At 36.9% G+C, this 20,659-nt stretch overlaps 1 protein-coding gene across 2 annotated transcripts in view; it reads right to left on the reverse strand.

Moving 5' to 3' along the window:
- Positions 1–20,659, reverse strand: part of Pkn2 (protein kinase N2) — a 116,886-nt gene that overhangs the window by 34,797 nt on the left and 61,430 nt on the right. For both annotated transcript variants that reach the window (XM_090334461.1, XM_090334460.1), the window contains exons 5-8: positions 19,703–19,848; positions 19,403–19,616; positions 9,977–10,162; positions 8,201–8,310 (exon numbers count right to left, since the gene is read on the reverse strand). In XM_090334461.1, coding sequence (XP_090190587.1) covers positions 8,201–8,310; positions 9,977–10,162; positions 19,403–19,616; positions 19,703–19,848 — 656 coding nt within the window. The remainder of the gene's footprint in view (positions 1–8,200; positions 8,311–9,976; positions 10,163–19,402; positions 19,617–19,702; positions 19,849–20,659) is intronic.

Here is a 20,659-nt window from a genome sequence, read left to right on the forward strand (position 1 = left end):
AAGGCTGGCCTTACAAGGCTCAGAGTTCAAGCACCACAAGTGCACACATACACCTTACAAAGTAAAAGAGGTAAGGCATTATGGCTCATGCCTGTAATCCCAGCTACTCAGGAAGCTCAGATCTGGGGATGGAGGTTCAAAGCCAGGCCAGGTACAAAAGTCTGTGAGACTCTTATCTCCAATTAACCACCAGAGAACTAAAAGTCACTAGGGCTCAAGTGGTAGAGCATGAGCCATGAACTGAAGAGCTTTGGGACAGTGCCCAGACCCTGAATCCAAAGCCCCATGACCAACCAAAAAAAAAAAAAAAGGGAACATTATAAGTTACAGACAAAATGAGACAAAATATTGGGAATGAGCATGTCAGTTTAAAAACATTTTCTGTAACTTTTTCTAAACATTTCTACAAATATTCCATGAATCCAATGGATAAAATAATAAACAAATAAAATGTATCATGAAAACAGGACAAGATAATGAAATAGGAAATATAGTCTCTGTCAAGAAGTTTATAGAATGAGTGACAAGGAACATGAGTATGAGAAACATACAAGGTCTAGCTGGCCTGAGGATAATAACTTTACTTGGCAATGTAGTATCTGCAATGTTTGAAGTAGTTTATTCCCAAATGAGAAAATTGTATAATGCCATAGAAAAAAAAATTGTATGGAAGACTGTATTTAAAAGTTAAGAACAATCAATCAATAGCTATTATAATCTTTCAGGTGTTGCAAATTTTAGTTGAAGGAACTGTAAACTGTTTTTACTTTCCAGGCAGCCATAGCTTTTTCTTTCTGTCCCTCCCACTATCACGCATATCTTCATATCTCATTCTAACCACCATGGAGGAAAGAACATCCACTTGGAAGTATGACACAGATAACTCTCTAATTCTCACTTAATTATCAAATGATGGTAAGACACAAAACATTCACTCTTGTTAACACTAACTTTGCCAAAAGCAAAAACTGCTAGTCATCTTCTTTTGTCGCTTTTTTCCCTTTCTTGTGTGTGAATTTTAAAAACTGTTATAAAGGCAATGACTTATGTGCAATTACCTAAGTCAGGTTTGGGACAATGTCGTCCTTTTCTTTGTGCCCTTCCAGTCCCCCTCCCCCGCAAAAAAATTTGGTTTAAAACAGTGTCCAGTAGAGTACCACTGCTGCATTTATCTACCCTTTGTCCCTCTGTTTCTGTGCCCTTCTTACCCTTCCAAGGACAGATAAATAAACAAGACAAACAAAACACCTCTTGTTTCTAGTTCCTGGAGTTCATTTTGATAAATATTATTTTATATGATTAGAGGCATATAGGTATGTCAACTCTGTGTTCCTCCCCTAAGTTACTGCTCTTTCTTTTTGCTGGTTCTGTGGTTCGAACTCAGGGTCTCACAAACATCATTTATTTGGTTTTCAACCACTTGAATAATCACGTAGCCAGGACAGATTTCTCTAAGCAAGTGAAGATGAAATCTCAGACAGTTTTGTGTTTTTTTGCACAGGCTGGCTTTGAACTTCAGTTCTCCCATTTTAACTAGGATCACAGGCACAATCCTTTAACCCTTGATTTACCCAGTCACTTTAAAACAAAATTATCTTTTCTGTTATTCCCTCTCTTCCTACCAACCCTTACTGCCCTTTCATACTGTGTACTGAACCAGGGGTCTCAAACATTCTAGGAAAGCACTCAGCACCGAGCCACATTCCCAGTATCTCTTTTTTAAATATCCTTTTAATAACATCTAGCAAAACATTATAATTACTTTAGGTAGTTTCTGAAATGAAAGAAAATGACATTCACCAATTAGTTCTTCCATGACTTAAAATGCCCTTTCACAGTAGACTAAACCATACTTCAAATCCTAGGACTAAAGAATTAACACCTCTGACTAAACTGTACAAGGATGACACAAGACATTCCATATATATTACCTCAACTTTTTTGGGATTTTTACTATCTGAAGTTTTATATTCTTGATTAGCCCCACTTAGAAGTAGTAAAGTAAATGACAAGTAGTAAAGTTATACAACTTGCCTTACTCATCCTCAATAGCTAATTAAGTAGCAGACAAGATAAAGCTTGAAGAATTTATCTATCTGCACCAACATTCTCAACTGGTATTTCTCTTAACAGTGAACGGATCAAATTATACTCACCTTACTATTTAAATAATTTATAACATGTAACAACTCACGTTCCCATCCTACCAGCAAAGTGAAAATCTCAATTATAAAAACCCTTAGAAGTGATTTAGCAAGCTGGATACAGTGGCTCATGAATGTCATCCTAGCTACTCAGGAGGCTGAGATCTCAGGATAGCAGTTCAAAGCCAGCCTGGGCACTAAAAAACGTGGGACGCTTACCTCCAATTAACGGGAATTGGGGCTGTGACTCAAGAGGTAAGGAAGTAGCCTTGAGGTAAAGAGCTCAGGGACAGTGCCCAGGCCCAGAGTTCAAGCCCCATGACCAAAAAAAAAAAAAAAAAAAGATTTAGTGTGGGACATGTCACATCAAGGAAATGAAATGCTGTAAAAGGCCTACCTCGTGGTCCAGTGTTCACTTCCTGGTTTTGGGGCCCAAACTGCCTGTCACCTGGTTGGAAGGCTTGGCTGTGGTTTGTGATGTTTGGCTGTGGATTGGCCCCGTACACTTCCGTCCTCTCTGACAGCACACGCATCCTACCTTCCCTGCTCACCTTTGTGCTGATTGGCTCCTGCATCCTATTTTAGCAAAATGTACTTCCGCAATAAACGAGTTTCTGCCGTGAGGGATCTCCCTGGCATGTCTGTTTGTCCTCCTGCAAGGGAGGGTGTGTGAATGCGGCCAGTCGGCCCTAACCTTTCTCGGCCTCGTAGGGCATGTTCTCTCTATCCTTCCTGCCGGTCTGGTGGGGGAGGAGTGGGAGACGAAGGACTAAAAATTTAGGAATTCCTATAAAGGGCTGGAAATGTGGCTTGGTGGTAGAATGCTTGCCTAGCATGCATGAAGCCCTGGGTTTGAACTCTCAATACCTGTGGCTCATGTGGTAGCACTGTCCTTGGACTTTCTCAAGGCTAGAGCTCTACTACTTGAGCTTCAGCACCACTTCTGGCTTTTATCTATGTATGTGGTACCAAGGAATCGAACCCGGGTCTTCATGCATGATAAGCAAGCACTTTAACCACTAGGCCAAACTCCCGGCCCGAACTTAATACTTTCTATAGTAGTTCACAAGATTAACAATATTGTTTGCCATTGAACTGAGATGAAATCCTTCCATGTATTGACTAGCTTTCAATACCAAACAGCATATAGCCAATTTCTTTTCCAAGCCTTTGGCAGAGGTAACTACTTGATAAAAGCAATCTCTCAAAACCAGGACCCACCTAAAAAGTTCCCTAAAGTGAGCTCTAGAAAGTCATTACTAATTGGTAAGAGTTGACACAAAATTGAAACTCCACTGCTGTTCTTCCTCTAATTCTTTCTTCACATGCTGTTTCTAACTTTAAAGACAGTTATTAAGTATTTCTTTTTTTTTTTTGTGGGTCATGGGGCTTGAACTGGGCATGGGCATTGTCCCTGAGCTCTTCAGCTCAAGGCTACCACCCTACCCTTGAGCCACAGCACCACATCCCATTTTCTAGAGGTCAATTGGAGTCTCAGGTCCTTTTGTGCCCTGGCTAGCTTTGAACCTCGATCCTCAGATCTTCCCCTCCTGAGTAGCTAGGATCACAGGCTCGCCACCCGTGAGCCACCATGCCTGGCTCAAGTATTTTTCTTTTTTGCTAGTCCTGGACTTGAGTTCAGAGACTGAGCAATGTCCTTGGACTTTCTCAAGGCTAGAGCTCTACCACTTTAGCCTCAGCACCACTTCCGGCTTTTTTCTATATACGTGGTACGGAGAAATTGAACCTGGTCTTCGTGCATGCTAGGCTAGCACTCTATCACTAGGTCAAACTTCCGACGCTCAAGTATTTCTTAAACCTTCTTTTCTTGTTTTGTGGGTCATGGGGCTTGAACTCTGGGCCTGGGCATTATCCCTGAGCTCTTCAACTCAAGGCTACCACCCTACCCCTTGAGCCACAGCCCCATTTACGGTTTCCTAGTGATTAATTAAACATAAAAGTCTCACATTCTTTAGTGCTGAGGCTGGCTTTGAACCATAATCCTCAGATCTCAGCCTCCCGTGTAGCTAGGATTACAGGCGTGAGCCATCGCTCCTGGCAAACTTCTTAAATAGGTTTCAAATTTCATTTTACTTTCTCCCATTCATTTTCTCATCATTCTGGCAACTATTGAGGTTTATATAATACTCTGTGTATGACTTATATTCCCATTATGGTACTATAGGTAAATCAGAGGATGTCAGTTCAGTAACAGAAACCCTGTCTGCCAAGTATGGTAGTGAATACCTGAATTTGTCTCTTGGGAGGCCACAAGAGAATTAGCGCAGGCTAAGTTATGTATCTATGCACAGGCCAACTTGGCAACATAGTGAGACCCTGTCTCAAACAAAGAAAAAACAAGCCACCAATACAAGTCCTCTAATGGGTCATCAGTTTGGAAAAAAAAAATAAATACATTTACCTCTGCTGTTTTACTTCACACTACTATCTTAATTGTTCTAACACATCAAGAACGCTCTTGCTTCGGGGAGTTGTTTCTTTTTCCTCTGTTGAGAATATTGTACCTTTGCAACTATGTTCACTTTTCACTCATCACATTTTTACCCAGACCACATATGGTCTCCTTAAAAGATGTTTTTTAAATTATGTCTAAAAACAATCCCTTATTCCTGTCCCAATTACACAATTATATTTCCTTTGTGTAAACATTTTTAAAACTGTTTTTTAATTATTTACCCTCTCCATAAGCAGAGAGACTCTGATGGCGACTAATCTCAACAGTATCTAGAATGTTACTCAGCACAGAACATAAAACAATAACTATTAAGGCCGAGAGTTTCATGATATATTATCTCTATAAACTTGGAACCTAGTTAAAAACAAACAAACAAACAAACTCAGGGCCAGGTGTTTGGCCTGGTGGTAGAGTGCTTGCCTAGCATTCATGAAGTCCTGAATTCGATTCCTCAGTACTACATACATAGAAAGAAAAAAAAAAAAGCCAGAACTGGTGCTGTGGCTCAAGTGGTAGAGCTCTAGCCTTGAGAAAGCCCAAGGACAGTGCTCACGCCCTGAGTTCAAGCCCCAGAACTGGCAAAAAAAAAAAAAATCAGTAAATACATGAAGAATCAGAAGGGGATATTGTCGATTTATGCCCTCCAACCAGAAGTGCAAATCCATTTATACATCTATGACTTTCAGTCACACATCATTGCTTAACTGCTGAAAACTAAATTAAGTAGAACCCATTCTGCCCCATTATAAACACAACCCTCCACACCATTTTCTTTATACCCCTAAGGACAAAGTTCTCCTTCCTCTGCAACCCATCTACACTTAAGTTATAAAATTATACTGATTTTTCTTTCATTTCTCCCGTACATGTTTCTATTTCTACGGACATTTTAGTCCAAATTCACATCATCTTGTAACTGTAAAATTAGAATAGCTTCCTGTCAGTTCACATGCAGTTAGATATAACTCTCTCAAATTCACCCTAACTACAATTCCCAAGGTCAATTTTTCTGATATGAGTTTTCCATGTGCACTATCAAAAAGTGAAAATATCCTATCCTAGCAAAATCTTCCATGTGTTTTAAACTGAGGTAGTCAAAATAAAGGTAGGTCTGGGTAATGAGAAGGTAGATTGTTATGAACAGTTCTAATGTAATACAAAAGACTGAAATAATCAAGTGTTTGATCATTGAGAGGAACTAGAAAATTCTTATTTGTGCTCTTTATTATCAAATTACCACTTGGAATACAGCAGAATCAATAAATATATGTTGATTAAATAAAGGTACAGTTTAATGAACAAATTAAAGATCTACATCTGACGATAGCAGCAAGGTAGGGTGTATTGAAGATTTGCCTGGTATTTAGACCCATGGAGATTAACAATTTTAATCAGCACTTGCCAGGCACGGTGGCTCACGCCTGCAATTCTAGCTACTCAGTAAACTGAGATCTGAGGATTGTGGTTCAAAGCCAGCCTGGGCACTAAAGTCCATGAGACTCTTATCTCCAATTAAAAAACCAGAAGTGGTACCATGGCTCCAGAGGTAAGGCAGTAGCCTTGAGCTGAAGAGTTAAGGGACAGCACCCAGGCCCAGAGTTTAAGCCCCACGACACCCCCCCCAAAAAATAAAATAAATATTAAAAAAAAAAATCAACGCTCAACAAATCCGTAGCACTATGATTTTTACATGGATTTCATCTTTACACATAAACACCACACATCATATAAAGAGATATGAAGTACTAATGATAATGAAACTCAAATATATGAAAGGTTAAGCATTTTAAAGAACATATGACATTTAAGAGGCAGATATATGAATTTGAATAAAAAATACAGTAAGAAAAGGTCTGAACTAATACATTCACTTTCAAGATAAAACAAAATAAATTGGAAAAATATAGGGGAGAATTCAAGGTAATTCCTTGGAAAGGCTGACTTATAGTACAACAAAATAAACACTAGGAATTGGGTACTCGAAAGTGGAGTTGGAATCAAGAGGTAGGAGACAGATGAATGAAGAGAGGAAGGGAGAAGAAAGCAGTCAGTCATAAAATTCCATGTATATTCTACAAAATGGGGAAAATTGAGGAGTGGGATTAGGGGTGATGGAGGAAAATGATGAAAGAAGTGACACTGATCAAGACTCATTATAATCTCATACTGTTACTGTATCTGACTTCATTACCTGGTTTACTATATATACGTTTATTTGAAATAGAAAAGGGAAGGGGGGAAAACAAGATGATTGGGAGGGAGTGGGGGGAGGGAAAGGGGGACAAAAACATGAGAAGGTATACCAATGTTCAAGAAGTAATGCACCTACTACCTGACAAATGTAACTGTAACCTCTCTATACATTATCCCGACAATTAAAAAACAAAAGATTCATTATACTAATTTCCTGAAGGGCAACACTTTCATACAACTACTTAATAGTATAACTAAAATAAAAAAATAGAAGCCAAGGTGTAATCACCAAAACACTTGTACTGCTTACATCATTCTTAAGCACTGTCAACCCAATTTCACTAATATATTTAAGTGTGGTGTATGTGAATGTATGTGTGCATGCGCACATAGGTGTGTGCCAGTCTTAAGGCTTGAACTCTAGGCACCGCCCCGGAATTTTTCAGCTCAAGGCTAGTGCTTTTCCCCTCGAGTCCCAGATCTACTTCTATGAATTTTGATGGTTAATTGCATACAAGAATCTTACAGGCTTTCTGCCTGAGCTGGCTCTGAACCGAGATCCTTAGATCTTAGCCTCCTGAGTAGCTAGGATTACAGTCATGAGTCACTGCCACCTGACTCTCTAACTTTTAAAATGTCATATGTATACCCATCAATCTAAATACTAAATATTAAAAGAAAAAAGAAAAAGAAAGTTAATGAAAGGAGTATTATGGACTAAGTTAATGTCCATTTGGATTCTATAGTCAAAGATTGGATATTAGCTATTTATACCGTTCATGAAAGACACTGAAACAAAAAGGTGAGGTGATTTGAATTGAAGAGCTCCTCTGAAATTCATTTCTGCTATGATAACCTACATATTTTCAGTCAGAAGAGCCAGTTTAGTAATTAGATTGTGTAGTATTAAATTAAGAAACAGCTAGGCATGGTGGTATATTTACTGTAATCCTTGTACAAGCTGGGGCAGAAGAATGGAATTTGAAACCAGACTGGGTTACATAGTATGTTCTAGGCCTAGCCTCAAAAAACAAAAATCAAAAAACAAAAAACCCTACAATAAACCCTCTTCACTTCAACCTGGCATACACACATGTATATGCATGCCCATATAAAACTATTAGATTTCACCTAGTGGCTAACTTTTCTTGTTAAAATAAATTATACACTTTCAAATGACTCTATAAAAGGAATTTATTGAGGAATCTAATATTCACTTCCATCATTATATACAACATATAATCCCATGGGTGAGAAATGTCAAAATGTTTAAGTTCTTTTGCTTTTGTTAAGAATAAAACTTCTTAAAATAGTCCAGGAAATAAAACTCACATTCAAAATAAATTACAAGTGTAATGAAATTCAAGGGAAAAAGTTCTCATCTTACCCTGTCTAGTTCCAGTGTAAATTTCTGATCCCATGACTGATTGGAAATGGGTTTCCAGCTAGTTTGACCAACCACAGTATTATCTAGCTTCAAAACAGCACAGACATCATCTGCAATAAAAATTTATAAGCTTGAAAAACAGTTTAAACCTTAAAAAATCCAGGTACTATTACTATTAGCCTCAAAAATCTTAAGACTTTTTTTTTTGGGTGGGTCATGGGGCTTGAACTTGGGCTGGGTGCTATCTCTGAGTTCCTCAGCTCAAGGCTACCACCCTACCCGTGAGCCAGCCCCCCTTCCCATTTTTCTAGAGGTTAACTGGAGATAAGAGTCTCAGGTTCTTTTGTTCCCAGGCTGGCTTTGAACCTTGATCCACAGATCTCAGCCTCCTGAGTAGCTAGGATTACAGGCGTGAGCCACTACGCCCGGTTTATGAAGTGTCTATTTACTAACATTCCTAGTGTCTATCTATTTTGTAAATTTGGGAATGTTATTAAAAGGAGTTATCAGGTGATCACTATCCTTTTGGTATTCTATGTATGTCTATCAATCATCCAAATTTCTCCCTTTCCATCTGGAATTTATAGAGCTTGTTATACCTCAAACAACTGGTACTCACATTTTCCCTACTCCTTCTCTCTAAACACAACTACAGTCAAGCTCACCTCTGTACTCCACAGTAGGTTGAATTGTGTCACATACTTTTCTCCTATTGAAGTTGACCACTGGATAACTCTCCTCACACACACAGAAATATAGTCGAGGGCAGGGAGTTTGGCCTAGTGGTAAGAGTGCTTGCATAGCATGCACATAGACCAGGATTTCATTCCTTGGTACCACATACATAGGAAAGAAATCCAGAAGTGGTGCTGTGCCTCTAACCTTGAGAAAGCCAGGACAATGCTCTGGCTCTGAGCTCAAGGCCAGGACTGGAAAAAAAAAAAAAGGAAAGAAAGAAAGAAAAGAAAAGGAAAAGAAAAGAAATATGGCCTAGTAGTTAGCTTCCAATATTTGAATATTATTTTGGAAGCATCACCACAACACTAAAAATACCTGCGAGGGGAATACTATTAAAAGAAGACTTTAGTCTCTTTAAATACTTTCAACATAGCAAGTGGTGCTCAATACGTTACTCTTTCAAAAGAATTAATGTTGGCCAGGAGTTTAGCTTAGTGATAGAGTGCTTGCCTAGCATGCACGATGACCTGGGTTTGATTCTTTGGTACCACATACATAGAAAAAGCTAGAAGCGGTGCAGTGGCTCAAGTGGTAGGGTTCTAGCCTTGAGAAAACCCAACGACAGTGCCCTGAGCTCAAGCCCAGGGTGGGTTAAAAAAAATTTAATTTTATTACTCATTTTCAATTTTAAAGTAAAATATCTTGTCTTCTTGTTTTCTATTATAACAGGTATCAGTATTTTAATGTTATAGAAATTTTGAGTTTAAAACCAGGCATGGTGGCTCATGCCTGTAATACTAGCTACTCAGGAGGCTGAGATCTGAGGATCACGGTTCAAAGCCAGCCCGGGCACTAAAGTCTGAAAGACTTTATATCCAATTAATCACCAAAAAAATGGAAGAGGCGTTGTGGTTCAAGGGGTAGAACTCAGGGCCAGAGTTCAAGTACTACAACTGACAGGAAAAAAAGAAAGAAATTTGGAGTTTAAAGTTTTTGCTTTGTTTTTATACAATAGACGATTCTTATTCTTCTTCCTCCCTGTTAAATTCCATAGTCCCATCAATACGTTTTATGATTTAAAAAATGTGGTTACTGAACTGGACAAGTCATCGGTTTTTAGGAGGTTTCGACTACTTCCACTTTTACTTTTACTCGTTCGGCTCATGAATGATGATCTGGTTTCACTTGGACTCCAACCAGGTAGTGCAACTGATGTTGCTTTCGACCGTCCAGGGACATTTTCTAGGATATCTTGGCAGCCCATAAGACGAACTTCCAAAGTACCTATTAATATAAATATTAAGAATATACATTATCCCTTTTGACTACTGTGTTAAAACATAAGCTCAATCCAATACTCAATGTCTGTATTTTTACTTACTGGGCTTGACTATTTAACTATAAATATTATTAATAGCTTCATAAGCTAAATATCAGCACTGTTAATAAGAGGAATTAAAAAAAATTAATGGCACCAGGCACTGGTGGTTCAAGCCTGTAATACTAGCTACTTAAGAGGCTGAGATCTGAGGACAGGACAGGAAAGTCCATGAGACTCTTACAACCTTAATTACAGAGAAAGCCAGAAGTGGAGCTGTAGCTCAAGTGGTAGAGCGCTAGTCTTGAGCAAGAGGCGCTTAGGGACAGTGCCCAGGTCAAGAGTTCAAGCCCCAGGACTGATAAAAAACAAACATCAACAACAAACAAATAAATAAACAAGTCCTTTTCGTTATTTTTATTGGTATATACTAATTGTACAAAGGGATTTTAGTGATACACACACACACACACACACACACACACACACACACACACACATATGGAGAGAGCGAGAGAGAGAATGTGTTTTGATCAAATTCATCTTTTTTGAATTATTGAAAGCAGCTAGTTACCCTGTGGTAACTCATCTTATGACATAAGATGAGGTAACAATGCTCACCCACAAATTAACTTAACACCTCACTGTGTTAAATATCAGTTATGAAACTGCTATTTTAAATCTAATTCTCATTCAGTCTTTATTAGTTCTACCTTTAAAATAAATTGGTCTAGCTGTAATACTGGGAAAGAATTTTTTAAAAGAATATCAATAAACATTGAATTTTAACAGGTTTTTTGTTAAAATAACAAAACTCTTCTCTTGGAGGATTTGTGAGGAATCCAGGAATCTCTCATTTTCATCATCTTTCTTATTTTATTCAGAGAAATCACTGAGATCTCCCTCTTTCTCCTCCTCTCCATTAGCCCCCATCCCCTCTTTTTTCTTTTTTCCTCCAGATGGAGCCCTGTTATGTAGCTAAGGCCCAAACTAATAGGCATGTGCTATGACATCCAACTGATATTATTCATTTCAAGAAAATTTCTTACCATTATTTTAACAACTGTAAGAGTTGTTAAGAGTAGGATATGGAGGTAAATACCTGTAATCCCAGCAGTCAGAAAGCTGAGGCAGGATCAAGTGTTTGAAGTCTGCCTAAACTATATAATAAGCACTAGGTCAACCGAGTACATATAGGGAGAGCTTGTCTCTTTCACTAAAAATAGAAAAGAACTGTATTTCCCAAAATTGTCTGTAAAGCACAAAGTGACATCAACTTCTTACACATTTTATAACTCTATGGTTGAATCTAATATGTAAAATTACCATTTTATCTTTCTCTTTTGACAGGTTACTCAAATAAGTAAGACTAGGCCTTTTTGTTTTTTCTTTTTTGGCCAGTGCTGGGGCTTGAACTCAGGGCCTGAGCACTGTCCCTGGGCTTTCTCAAGGCTAGGGCTCTACAACTTGGGCTAAAGCACCACTTCCAATTTTTTCACTGTATGTGCTACGGAGGAATCAGACCCAGGGCTTCATGCATGCTAGGCAAGCACTCTACCACTAGGCCACGCTCTGGGTCCCAAGACTAGGCCTTGCGTTCAAGCCCTAGAACACTCTTTCTGTCTCTCTTTCTTCTTTCTCTCTCTCTCACACACACAAAAACCTTAAAAGTTTTAAGATGTAGAAAATTAACTGAAGCACCTATGGTACTAAAAAAGAAGAAACAAAGCCTCCCAATTCAAATAACTACCAAATATGACAAAATACATGTTAAAAAAAAAAAAGCACTGAAAACAATTGAAACAGGCAATGAAAAGCAGAGGACTGTTGAGGGTTTGTGAAACAAAAATGAGTTGAGTCCTTTCCAGGACCTTGCACATAGGGAAGAGAAACTCAGGTGGAACCAGATTGCAGAAGCTTACGTGAAAGAGAACATAAGGAAGTTAACAGAGCTAGTTCTCAGGGGGAAGGAAAAGCTATCCAGAGACAGAATTGAGTCCTTTAGGAAGTTTCCCCAGTCATATTCAAAGTGATCATTAGCACCAGCTTATTCATAAAACACCTGAGGTAGGGACTCACCTGAGAAGACAAGAATGAATCACATGCAGTATACAGGCAGGAATAGTATCTGTCCTCACCAACCTTAATTGAAAACATCAATTCAGGACTAGCTCACCATTGTGAGCTAGCTCAGTAGGGTACTTGCTATAGCACTTGCCTAACACTCATGAAGTCTTATGTTCAATCAACAATACTACAAAGAAACTTTTTCCAAGAAGAGTCTTATCCTATTAGTAAAGAACAATATGATAGTCTCATTGCACATCAAGCTACAGTAATTTCTGCTTTATTAAAAAAAAAACCCTCAAAACCAAAACAAAAAAAACCTTCAAAACAAAAATATTAAATTTCACGGAGCATTACACAGCTCAGTGATGGGGAAAATCTCTCAGTCCTTTGTGTTTGTAATGTATGGGATCTGTTGAGTATTTCCTGACCCTTAATTTTGTGAAAATCTATCATCAAAATAGCAAATGGTGCCACCAAAGAAAGTTAAAGCTTAATTTAAGTGACCAAGTGAGAAGTTTTAAATTTATTGAAAGGTAACATGCCTTTAGCAGAATGTGGGCTGACCATGGAAAAAAAAAAAGATCAAGCATCTTCAGTACAGTATTGAACTGAGTAGTGAAACATTTTCCTTAACAATTATGTCTTTAGAGGGACATATCTATGGATACCAACTATTAATTATACTTAAAAAAATGAAATCATTTCCAAGTATCTATTTCCAAAAACAAAGCTGAAGAATATTTACGGAAATAAACAATACCCAGTACCCACCAAGTAAAATTCACATCTGATTAGAGATTATTATATATGTTCTATTGCTGCATTTAAAAAAACACATACATTAAGTGGTCTAACTCACATAGATATTACCAATTAAAGATATTAAAGCAACTTTAACTACATGCCAAAGATGAAGAGAGGCATGGAAGAAATAAAAAAGTTCTAAACATAGTTTATAGAGAGAAAAACAACAAACAGCTGAGATTTCTTTAAAATTACTCTGGAAGGAATGGATGGCAGATAAACATTGAAAAAGAACAGGTTAGTGAGGATGAAAAGAAAGAATGCAAATGATCAAAAATAGAAGGGAAGATTATACGTGTAACCTGAACTAGATTTTTCTATGTTTAACTGAAGTTCTTGATGAACAGTAGAAAATAAAAGACAGGAGAAAAAAAAAGAATGGCTAGAAATTTGATAAAAACTAAAAACATAGGAAATTTCCATGAAAACTAAAGAAAACTAAATCACACCAAAGTACATAATTCAAAATTTCAAAAATAGTTATAAAAAGAAAACACTAACCACAGCAAGGAAAATCTACATTTCTCTGTTCCCCCACAGGGATATGGACTAGAATAGCAGTAGATCTCTCATAGGAAATAAAAGCAAGACTATCTACATAAGAAGGTATAAATCTCTAAAATTTTGGATTTGATGACGATGGCACAAACATACTAAAAAAAATCACAATAACTATTCTTAAAAGAAATGAAGTCTATGGAATGTAAATTCTGCCTCAATAAAGCTATTAAAAATGGGAAATGAATGGAAGTGACAATATATCTATTAAAAATGGAAAGTGGATGGAAGTGAAACTTCAGCCTTTCTCATGTTTTGTCTGTAGAGTGATGAGACTTAAATTATGATAAAAAGATTAGTGTACGGAGATAAGACAGATTAAGTATAATAAATATCATAATTAATTCTATGTCAAAAGAAACAAGTTATTGTGTGTTTTAGCTTATTTCCACTTAAATGTTCAGCTCAAAAGTCTTCCTGGGGAAACTGAAAACATCTGGAGACTACTTCAAATTCTGGCAGCTTATTAAATATTTGAGTAATTTCAATATATCAGGCATGGCAATGCTTACCACCTGCTTTCATTTAGAAAAAAAAGTCCAGAGGCGGTAAAGAACTTTATTAAGCATCTAGAAGTTTCTTTTATGAGATGATATAATTGCAACTATGTATAATCAAATTATAAAACCACATTATTTACCTTCACCAATGACAAAATAAAAATTCTAAAACAAGCAAATGCAAGATGTAAATGTCAAAAGGTATGTGGCACATAAGAAAAAGTGAATTCTTGCTATGTAGGCTGATTCTGAACTCACTGTGTAACCCAGACTAACCACAAACTGTCTTCCTGTCTCAGCTTCTGAGTACTGGGATTATAAGCATTCACCATTATGATCAGCTATAACCTGGAACAAAAGAGAAGCAGTTTTTTTTTAATTATGAAAATTTCTACCCTATAAAAGCCAGGATAGGTTATCTTTTGCATTATAGAGCAAAAAAAAAATGCCTTCTTCATACCTTATATGGAAGTAATAAGGTCTTTGCAAATTTAATCATTATGAAATCAGTTGAGAAAAATAAAAAAAATGTTTATTCATGTTCATTCATCATTCATTTTATTAATATCAACATTAGCTTTCTTCCTAGATACTCCAGATTTAGTAGTTTGGTGGGAGCTTAAAGAAACTAAAAAAAGGAAAATCATGTAATTCCAGCTACTCAGACTTTATAATCTGAGGATTAAGGTTCAAAGCCAGCCCGGGCACAAAAAGACCTGAGACTCTTATCTCCAATTTACCTCTAGAAAACTGGAAGTGGGGCTGTGGATCATGGGGGAAGGGGCACAGATATGGAGGGACCAAGGGTTATTGGACACAATGTTGAAAATGAACTATATAACCTGTGGGTAGGGATAGTAGGGAAAAACTGTGATAGGGAGAGAAAGGATGACAATGACCAAAAAGAAATGTACTCACTACCTGACTTTTGTAACTGTAACCCCTCCGGTTATCATCTTTATAATAACAATTTAAGAAACACTAATGAGACTCAAAGGAACCAAACTAGGTCATCATTATTAGGTATATTTTTATAGCTTTAAAATATTAAGTGGCACTAACTTTTTTTGGTGTGTGGGAGGGTCATGTGGCTTGAACTTGGCCTGTGCGCTGTCCCTGAGCTTTTCAGCTCAAGGCTACCACCACACCCTTGAGCCAAGCCCCATGTCCCTTTTTCTAGAGGTTAATTGGAGATAAGAGTCTCAGGTCCTTTTGTGCCCAGGTTGGTTTTGAATCTTGATCCTCAGAGCTCAGCCCCCTGAGTAGCTAGGATTACAAGCATGAGCCAGTGGCACTATTAAGGCAAAGCTGACAATATTATTAACATTAATAAGAAAATGATTATCAGAAAATAATAGAGAGTAGTAAGTCCACAGATCGATCAAGATCAACTTTATCAAGGTTTAGAAAACCAAGATTTACTACAACCAAGAAAATGCTTACTAAAATCAACAAAGGCAATGAAGATAGGAAATACAGTGCCTTTGGCCAATCTTCAAGTGCCCTACTATTCTCCCTCTAATAGTCCATCAAATCTTGAGGATGACAATCTGTATTGAAGTGCAGGCTCTTGGTTCCAGAAAGAGAGGACCTCATTCTCAAAGAATTGTGTTTGCCAGATTTTATATCTCCATGTGCTTTCTAAACAACTATTATACTTAACTAGAAAACTTCTAATGGCAGAGAAATGTCAAAAACATTAGAAATAAAAGAAAAAAAGCCAGTCAGCTATTGAAGCCCAAAGCAGAGGTTCTCAGTGAAAACAAGCTAAAGAGTCTGGGAGGTGACATGTTTTGGAGCATCAGGACTTTGCAATGCCTCCCCATATTACTGGGAAAGCTAGAAGGCTAAATCCAAGTTGAAAGTATCCTCAGAAGAGACTCAAGAAGGTCCTGCATTCTCATTCCTGGTTGATTTTCCAACTCCACACACACAAAGCAGTTAGTTATAAATTGTCTGAGGGTGAGCTTTATGATATATTCAAAATCATAAAACATACAAAAATATGTACAATGTTAAGTCACACAAAAGAAAAGTTAAAAAAAAAAAGAACACTTATAGAGATATTGGTTGAAAAGTTAAAGAGATGAGCCTACCCAGTAAGGAACTCAGATATCCTAAATATAATAAACTCAAAATGAACTACTTTAGCCAGTGCCAGTGGCTCATGCCTATAATCCCAGCTACTCGGGATCTGAGGATCGTGGTTCAAAGCTGGCCAGAGCAGGCAAGTCCCTGAGACTCTTGTTTCCATTTAATCACCAGAAAAATGGAAGTGGCACCAAGGCTCAAATAGTAGGGTGCTAGCGTTAAACTGAAGAGTTCAGGGACAGCACCCAGGCCCAGAGTTCAAGCCTAATGACTAACAAAAAACAAAATAAACAAAAAAATGAAAAAAAAAAAACGCTGTTAGATCAATATAATCAAATATATAAATACAAAGAGAGAATCCTGAAGGCAGCAAGAGGGAAGTTAACTCATCTCTTACAAGGAATCTTCAGTAAAATTTAAAGCTGCTTTTTTTTTTTTTTAAATCAACAGCATAAAATGGAGATGTTATTCTGTAGAAAACTACTTGCCTGGTTATGTTCAACGATCTGGGTTCAATCCCAACCATGGGCAACAACATCCCCTTCCCCCGCAAAAAGAAAGAGAAAGAAAGGAAGAAAGAAGAAAGGAAGGAAGGAAGGAAGGAAGGAAAAAGAAAGAAAGAAAGAAAGAAACAAAGAAAGAAAGAAAGAAAAAAAGAAAGAAAGAAAGAAAGAAAAGAAGGAAAGAAAGACCAAAAATCATTTAAAACAACCCACCACATACAGAAAATACTAAATATCAGGAGGGAGATGAACACTTCTACAATGCAGGGAAGGAAAAAAATCCTCCATCAGAAATAGAGACACACACACACACACACACACACCCCAAAACCATGATTCAAAAGAAAAACAAAATTTAAAATTTCAAATAAAAGCTAAGTGTAGCACTTTACTAGGAGATCTGCTCAGAAAACATGTTAACGGAAGTAATATTTCAGACTTAATTGAAGACATCAGACAGTAACTTTAGGCCAAAGGAAAACTAAGGAACAGAGGCAAACTACATAGGTAGATACTAATACCTTACCATAAAAGGGGTATTATTGTGCAAGAAGTAATGCACCTACTACCTGACAAATGTAACTGTAACCCCGCTTTACATTATCCCGATAAAAAAAAACAAAACATTTTTTTTGTATTTTTGTAATTCTTTCCTTACATTTAAAAGAAAATGTACTAAAAACTTAGAAGAAATGCATTAAAAACTAAGAGGAAATTAAAGTATTACTGAATGAAAAAAAAAAAACCCTAACCCTAAAGGACTCTGTACTTAATTATTCCAATTATGTGACCTTCTAGAGCAAAACAAAATTGTAGAATCATACAATTAAGAACTTCCAGCAGTTAGAAAGGTGGGAAAGAGGAAAGGGAGGAAAAAAATTGCTGGACCACATAATTTCTACAGTAGAAAAATAATTTTGAAAAGTATCAACTTTTTCTATTCTAAAAAAAATACCATTTAAACAGGGCACCAGTGGCTCATGCTTATATCCCTAATCTCAGGAGGCTGAGATCTGAGGATAGCAGTTCAAAGCCAGTACAGGCAAGAAAATCTCTGAGACTTTTATCCCCAATAAACTACCAAGAAAAATCCAGAAGTGGCCTGTGGCTCAAGTGGTACAGTACTAGCCTTGAGCACAAAGAGGCTCAGGGACAGTGCCAGGCCCAAGACCACCAAAAAAATCCAAAACAAAAAACAAAAAAATCCCACGAAACCATATAGTATACTAAATACAATCTAAAAACTAGGAGGAAACAAAAAAGTTGATAGAAAAGTCTTAACAAAAAAGGAACATCATTGTTAGAATATATTTTTTTTGTTTCAAAGGCTGTAGTTATTTCAGGTACCTTTCCCTTCATAATCCCAATATCTCTAATGCCAATAGTAGAATTAAGTTATTGACTTTTACTCACAATAAAATTAAAATAGTAATATTTACAGAAAAGAAGTAGCAAAATGGTAGAAGCCTTTTAATTGTATAAAAACAAATTTTGTTGGTTCTTGAGATTTGGCTCTAGGAACTGGTCCTCAGTGATTGGAATGTCACTGTTATTCTTGACAGGATCATCAAACAGCACTTGAGTTTATGCTGACAAGCTGAATCACAGTAGACCCTAGACTGTTTCAAGATGAGGGTGATTATGCTAGAAAGACTAATCACATCATAAGGGGGTTGGGCTTTGAGCTACATGATAGCTGTCTAATCTGAAATCCAGACAGGGCAGGAGACTAGAATTGAATTTATTCACCCAGTAATGATTCACTCAGTCACACCCAACTAGTAAAAGTCTGATTAAAAACCTAGGAACCTAGGACACAGGAAGTGAACTTTCTAGTTGGTGACAAAAGAAGGTGATAGATACATCCAAAGAACAGGAAAAGTTTCAGGTCTAAGGCCTTCCAGATGCGTTCCTTTATTTCTTTTGGTGGTTTCTAATGTGTTTTCTTTATTGAAAAAATAGTAATAGCAAGTACTGAGTGCTGCAAATTTTTCTAGTGAATTATTAAGCCTGAGGCTACTTATACATCCTAGGGTTCTGGTGTACAGGTGATCTGGAGCTTGTATCTGAAGTGAAGGTAACCTTTTGGGAGAAAGTGATACAAACCTATAAAATGTAACCTAACTCCCTATATTCAATTAAAAGGAAGAGAGGTTGTCAGATGGATTAGAAAAACACAATCCAATTACATGTTATTTAAAAGATCATATTAAAGCTAAATATAGGAAGACTGACAGTAAGACTTTAGAACAAGATACTCAATTGAAACAATAACCAAGAGAATAGGAATTATTAAACAATTATTGGTCAATTACTGTTTAGAACTGTCATGCATTCCTCTTAGGAATGTAAAATGACTTGTGAAAACCGATCATGTTTCCTCAAAAACATAGGTAAAGTTTCTATATGATCTAATGATTATATTGCTAGATCACTATCCTCCAAAATTGAAAAAACAAGTGTTCAAACATCTGCACACAACTGTTTATAGTCAAAAGGCATAACTAAAATGTCCTACAAATTAATAAAACAAAACGTGTTATATAATTATAAGACAGAATAGTGTTTAGTCATAAAAGTTACTGGTATTTATAAAAACAGATCAAACTTGAATATAGTATGCTAAGCAAAAGAAGTCAGACTCAGAAAAATACATAAGGAACCAGGAAATGTTACATACCTGTCAAGGCTGCTGGTTTGGATAGTGTACTATATTGGTTTTGTGTAGATATCATACTCTGACGTGGACTTAGTGTTGGGGATGCAACAAGTGAAAGCTCTTCAATTATAATACTGCTCTTGGGATGATTCTTAGGAAGCTCATTTAATCTTTGTTCTAAGGAATACTTTAAAAGGTCCAACTTCTGACTTGATTCATTAAATCTTGCTTGAGCCTACCAAAGGGAAAAGATAATTATCATTTAGATAATCACATTTTTGACCGATATGTTAAACAAATACAAAAATCTTAAAAAATTACTTCTGAAAGTGCTTTTCTGTCTGTTACTTTTCCTGTGCCAAGTAATTTCATTACATTTTTTGCACCTTCTGCTACTGCAAACTCTATCCTAAAATGATGCCTTAATTCTTCCATCCGAAGTTCAAGAGGACTTATCACAGGCTTTGCTAGAGGGAAGAAAAATAAAATGTAATTATTAATCGAATCATTTTCACATATGCATTTAAAAACCATGAAATCAAATGCTTTCCTATGATATTAAAAGTTGTCCTTTAATTGACGAGTACCGAAGAAATAGAATCAGGGTTGAAATTCAGATCTTTTTAGCCATTATGTAAGCTACAAATGTACAATAAATATTTTAGGAATGAACGTATCAATACATAACATTATGAGATTGAAACATAGCTGGTCCTCTAAACCTGTAAGTTCTACATTATGGGATTCAATCAGCCCTATAAAAAATAGGGGGGGAAACCCTGCATCTGTACTGAATATGTAGATTTTTTTGGGGGTGTGTGTGTGTGCCAAATTCTCCAAATAATATTACCTAACAACTATTTACAAAGCATTCCCATTGTAACAAGTTTAAACAACCTAGAGAAGTACGTGTGAAGGCATGCAAACATTAGAAATACATTAAGAACCAATCCCCTGTAGATACTTAGGGACAACTATAATGTCTGGTCCTTCTTAGATAAAAAACAAAGAGAGAAGCAGGGAGGGAGGGAGAGAAAAGCCATACTCTTAAGTAGGAAACTTTTTTGGGGGGTGCTGGTCTTGGGGCTTAAACTCAGAACCTGGGTTTGGTTGCTCAATACTGGTACTCCAACACTTAAGCCACAGCTCAAATTCTGGCTTTTTGGTGTCACACGAGAGATGGGAGTCTCAAAAACATTCCTGTACTGGCTGGCCTCAAACCAGGATCCTCAGAGTAAATCCTGAGTGGTTAGAATTACAGACATGAACAACCAGTGC

The sequence above is a fragment of the Megascapheus bottae genome, chromosome 6 (genome assembly GCF_031878675.1).
Source record: "Megascapheus bottae isolate mThoBot1 chromosome 6, mThoBot2.hap1, whole genome shotgun sequence".
Taxonomy (NCBI): domain Eukaryota; kingdom Metazoa; phylum Chordata; class Mammalia; order Rodentia; family Geomyidae; genus Megascapheus; species Megascapheus bottae.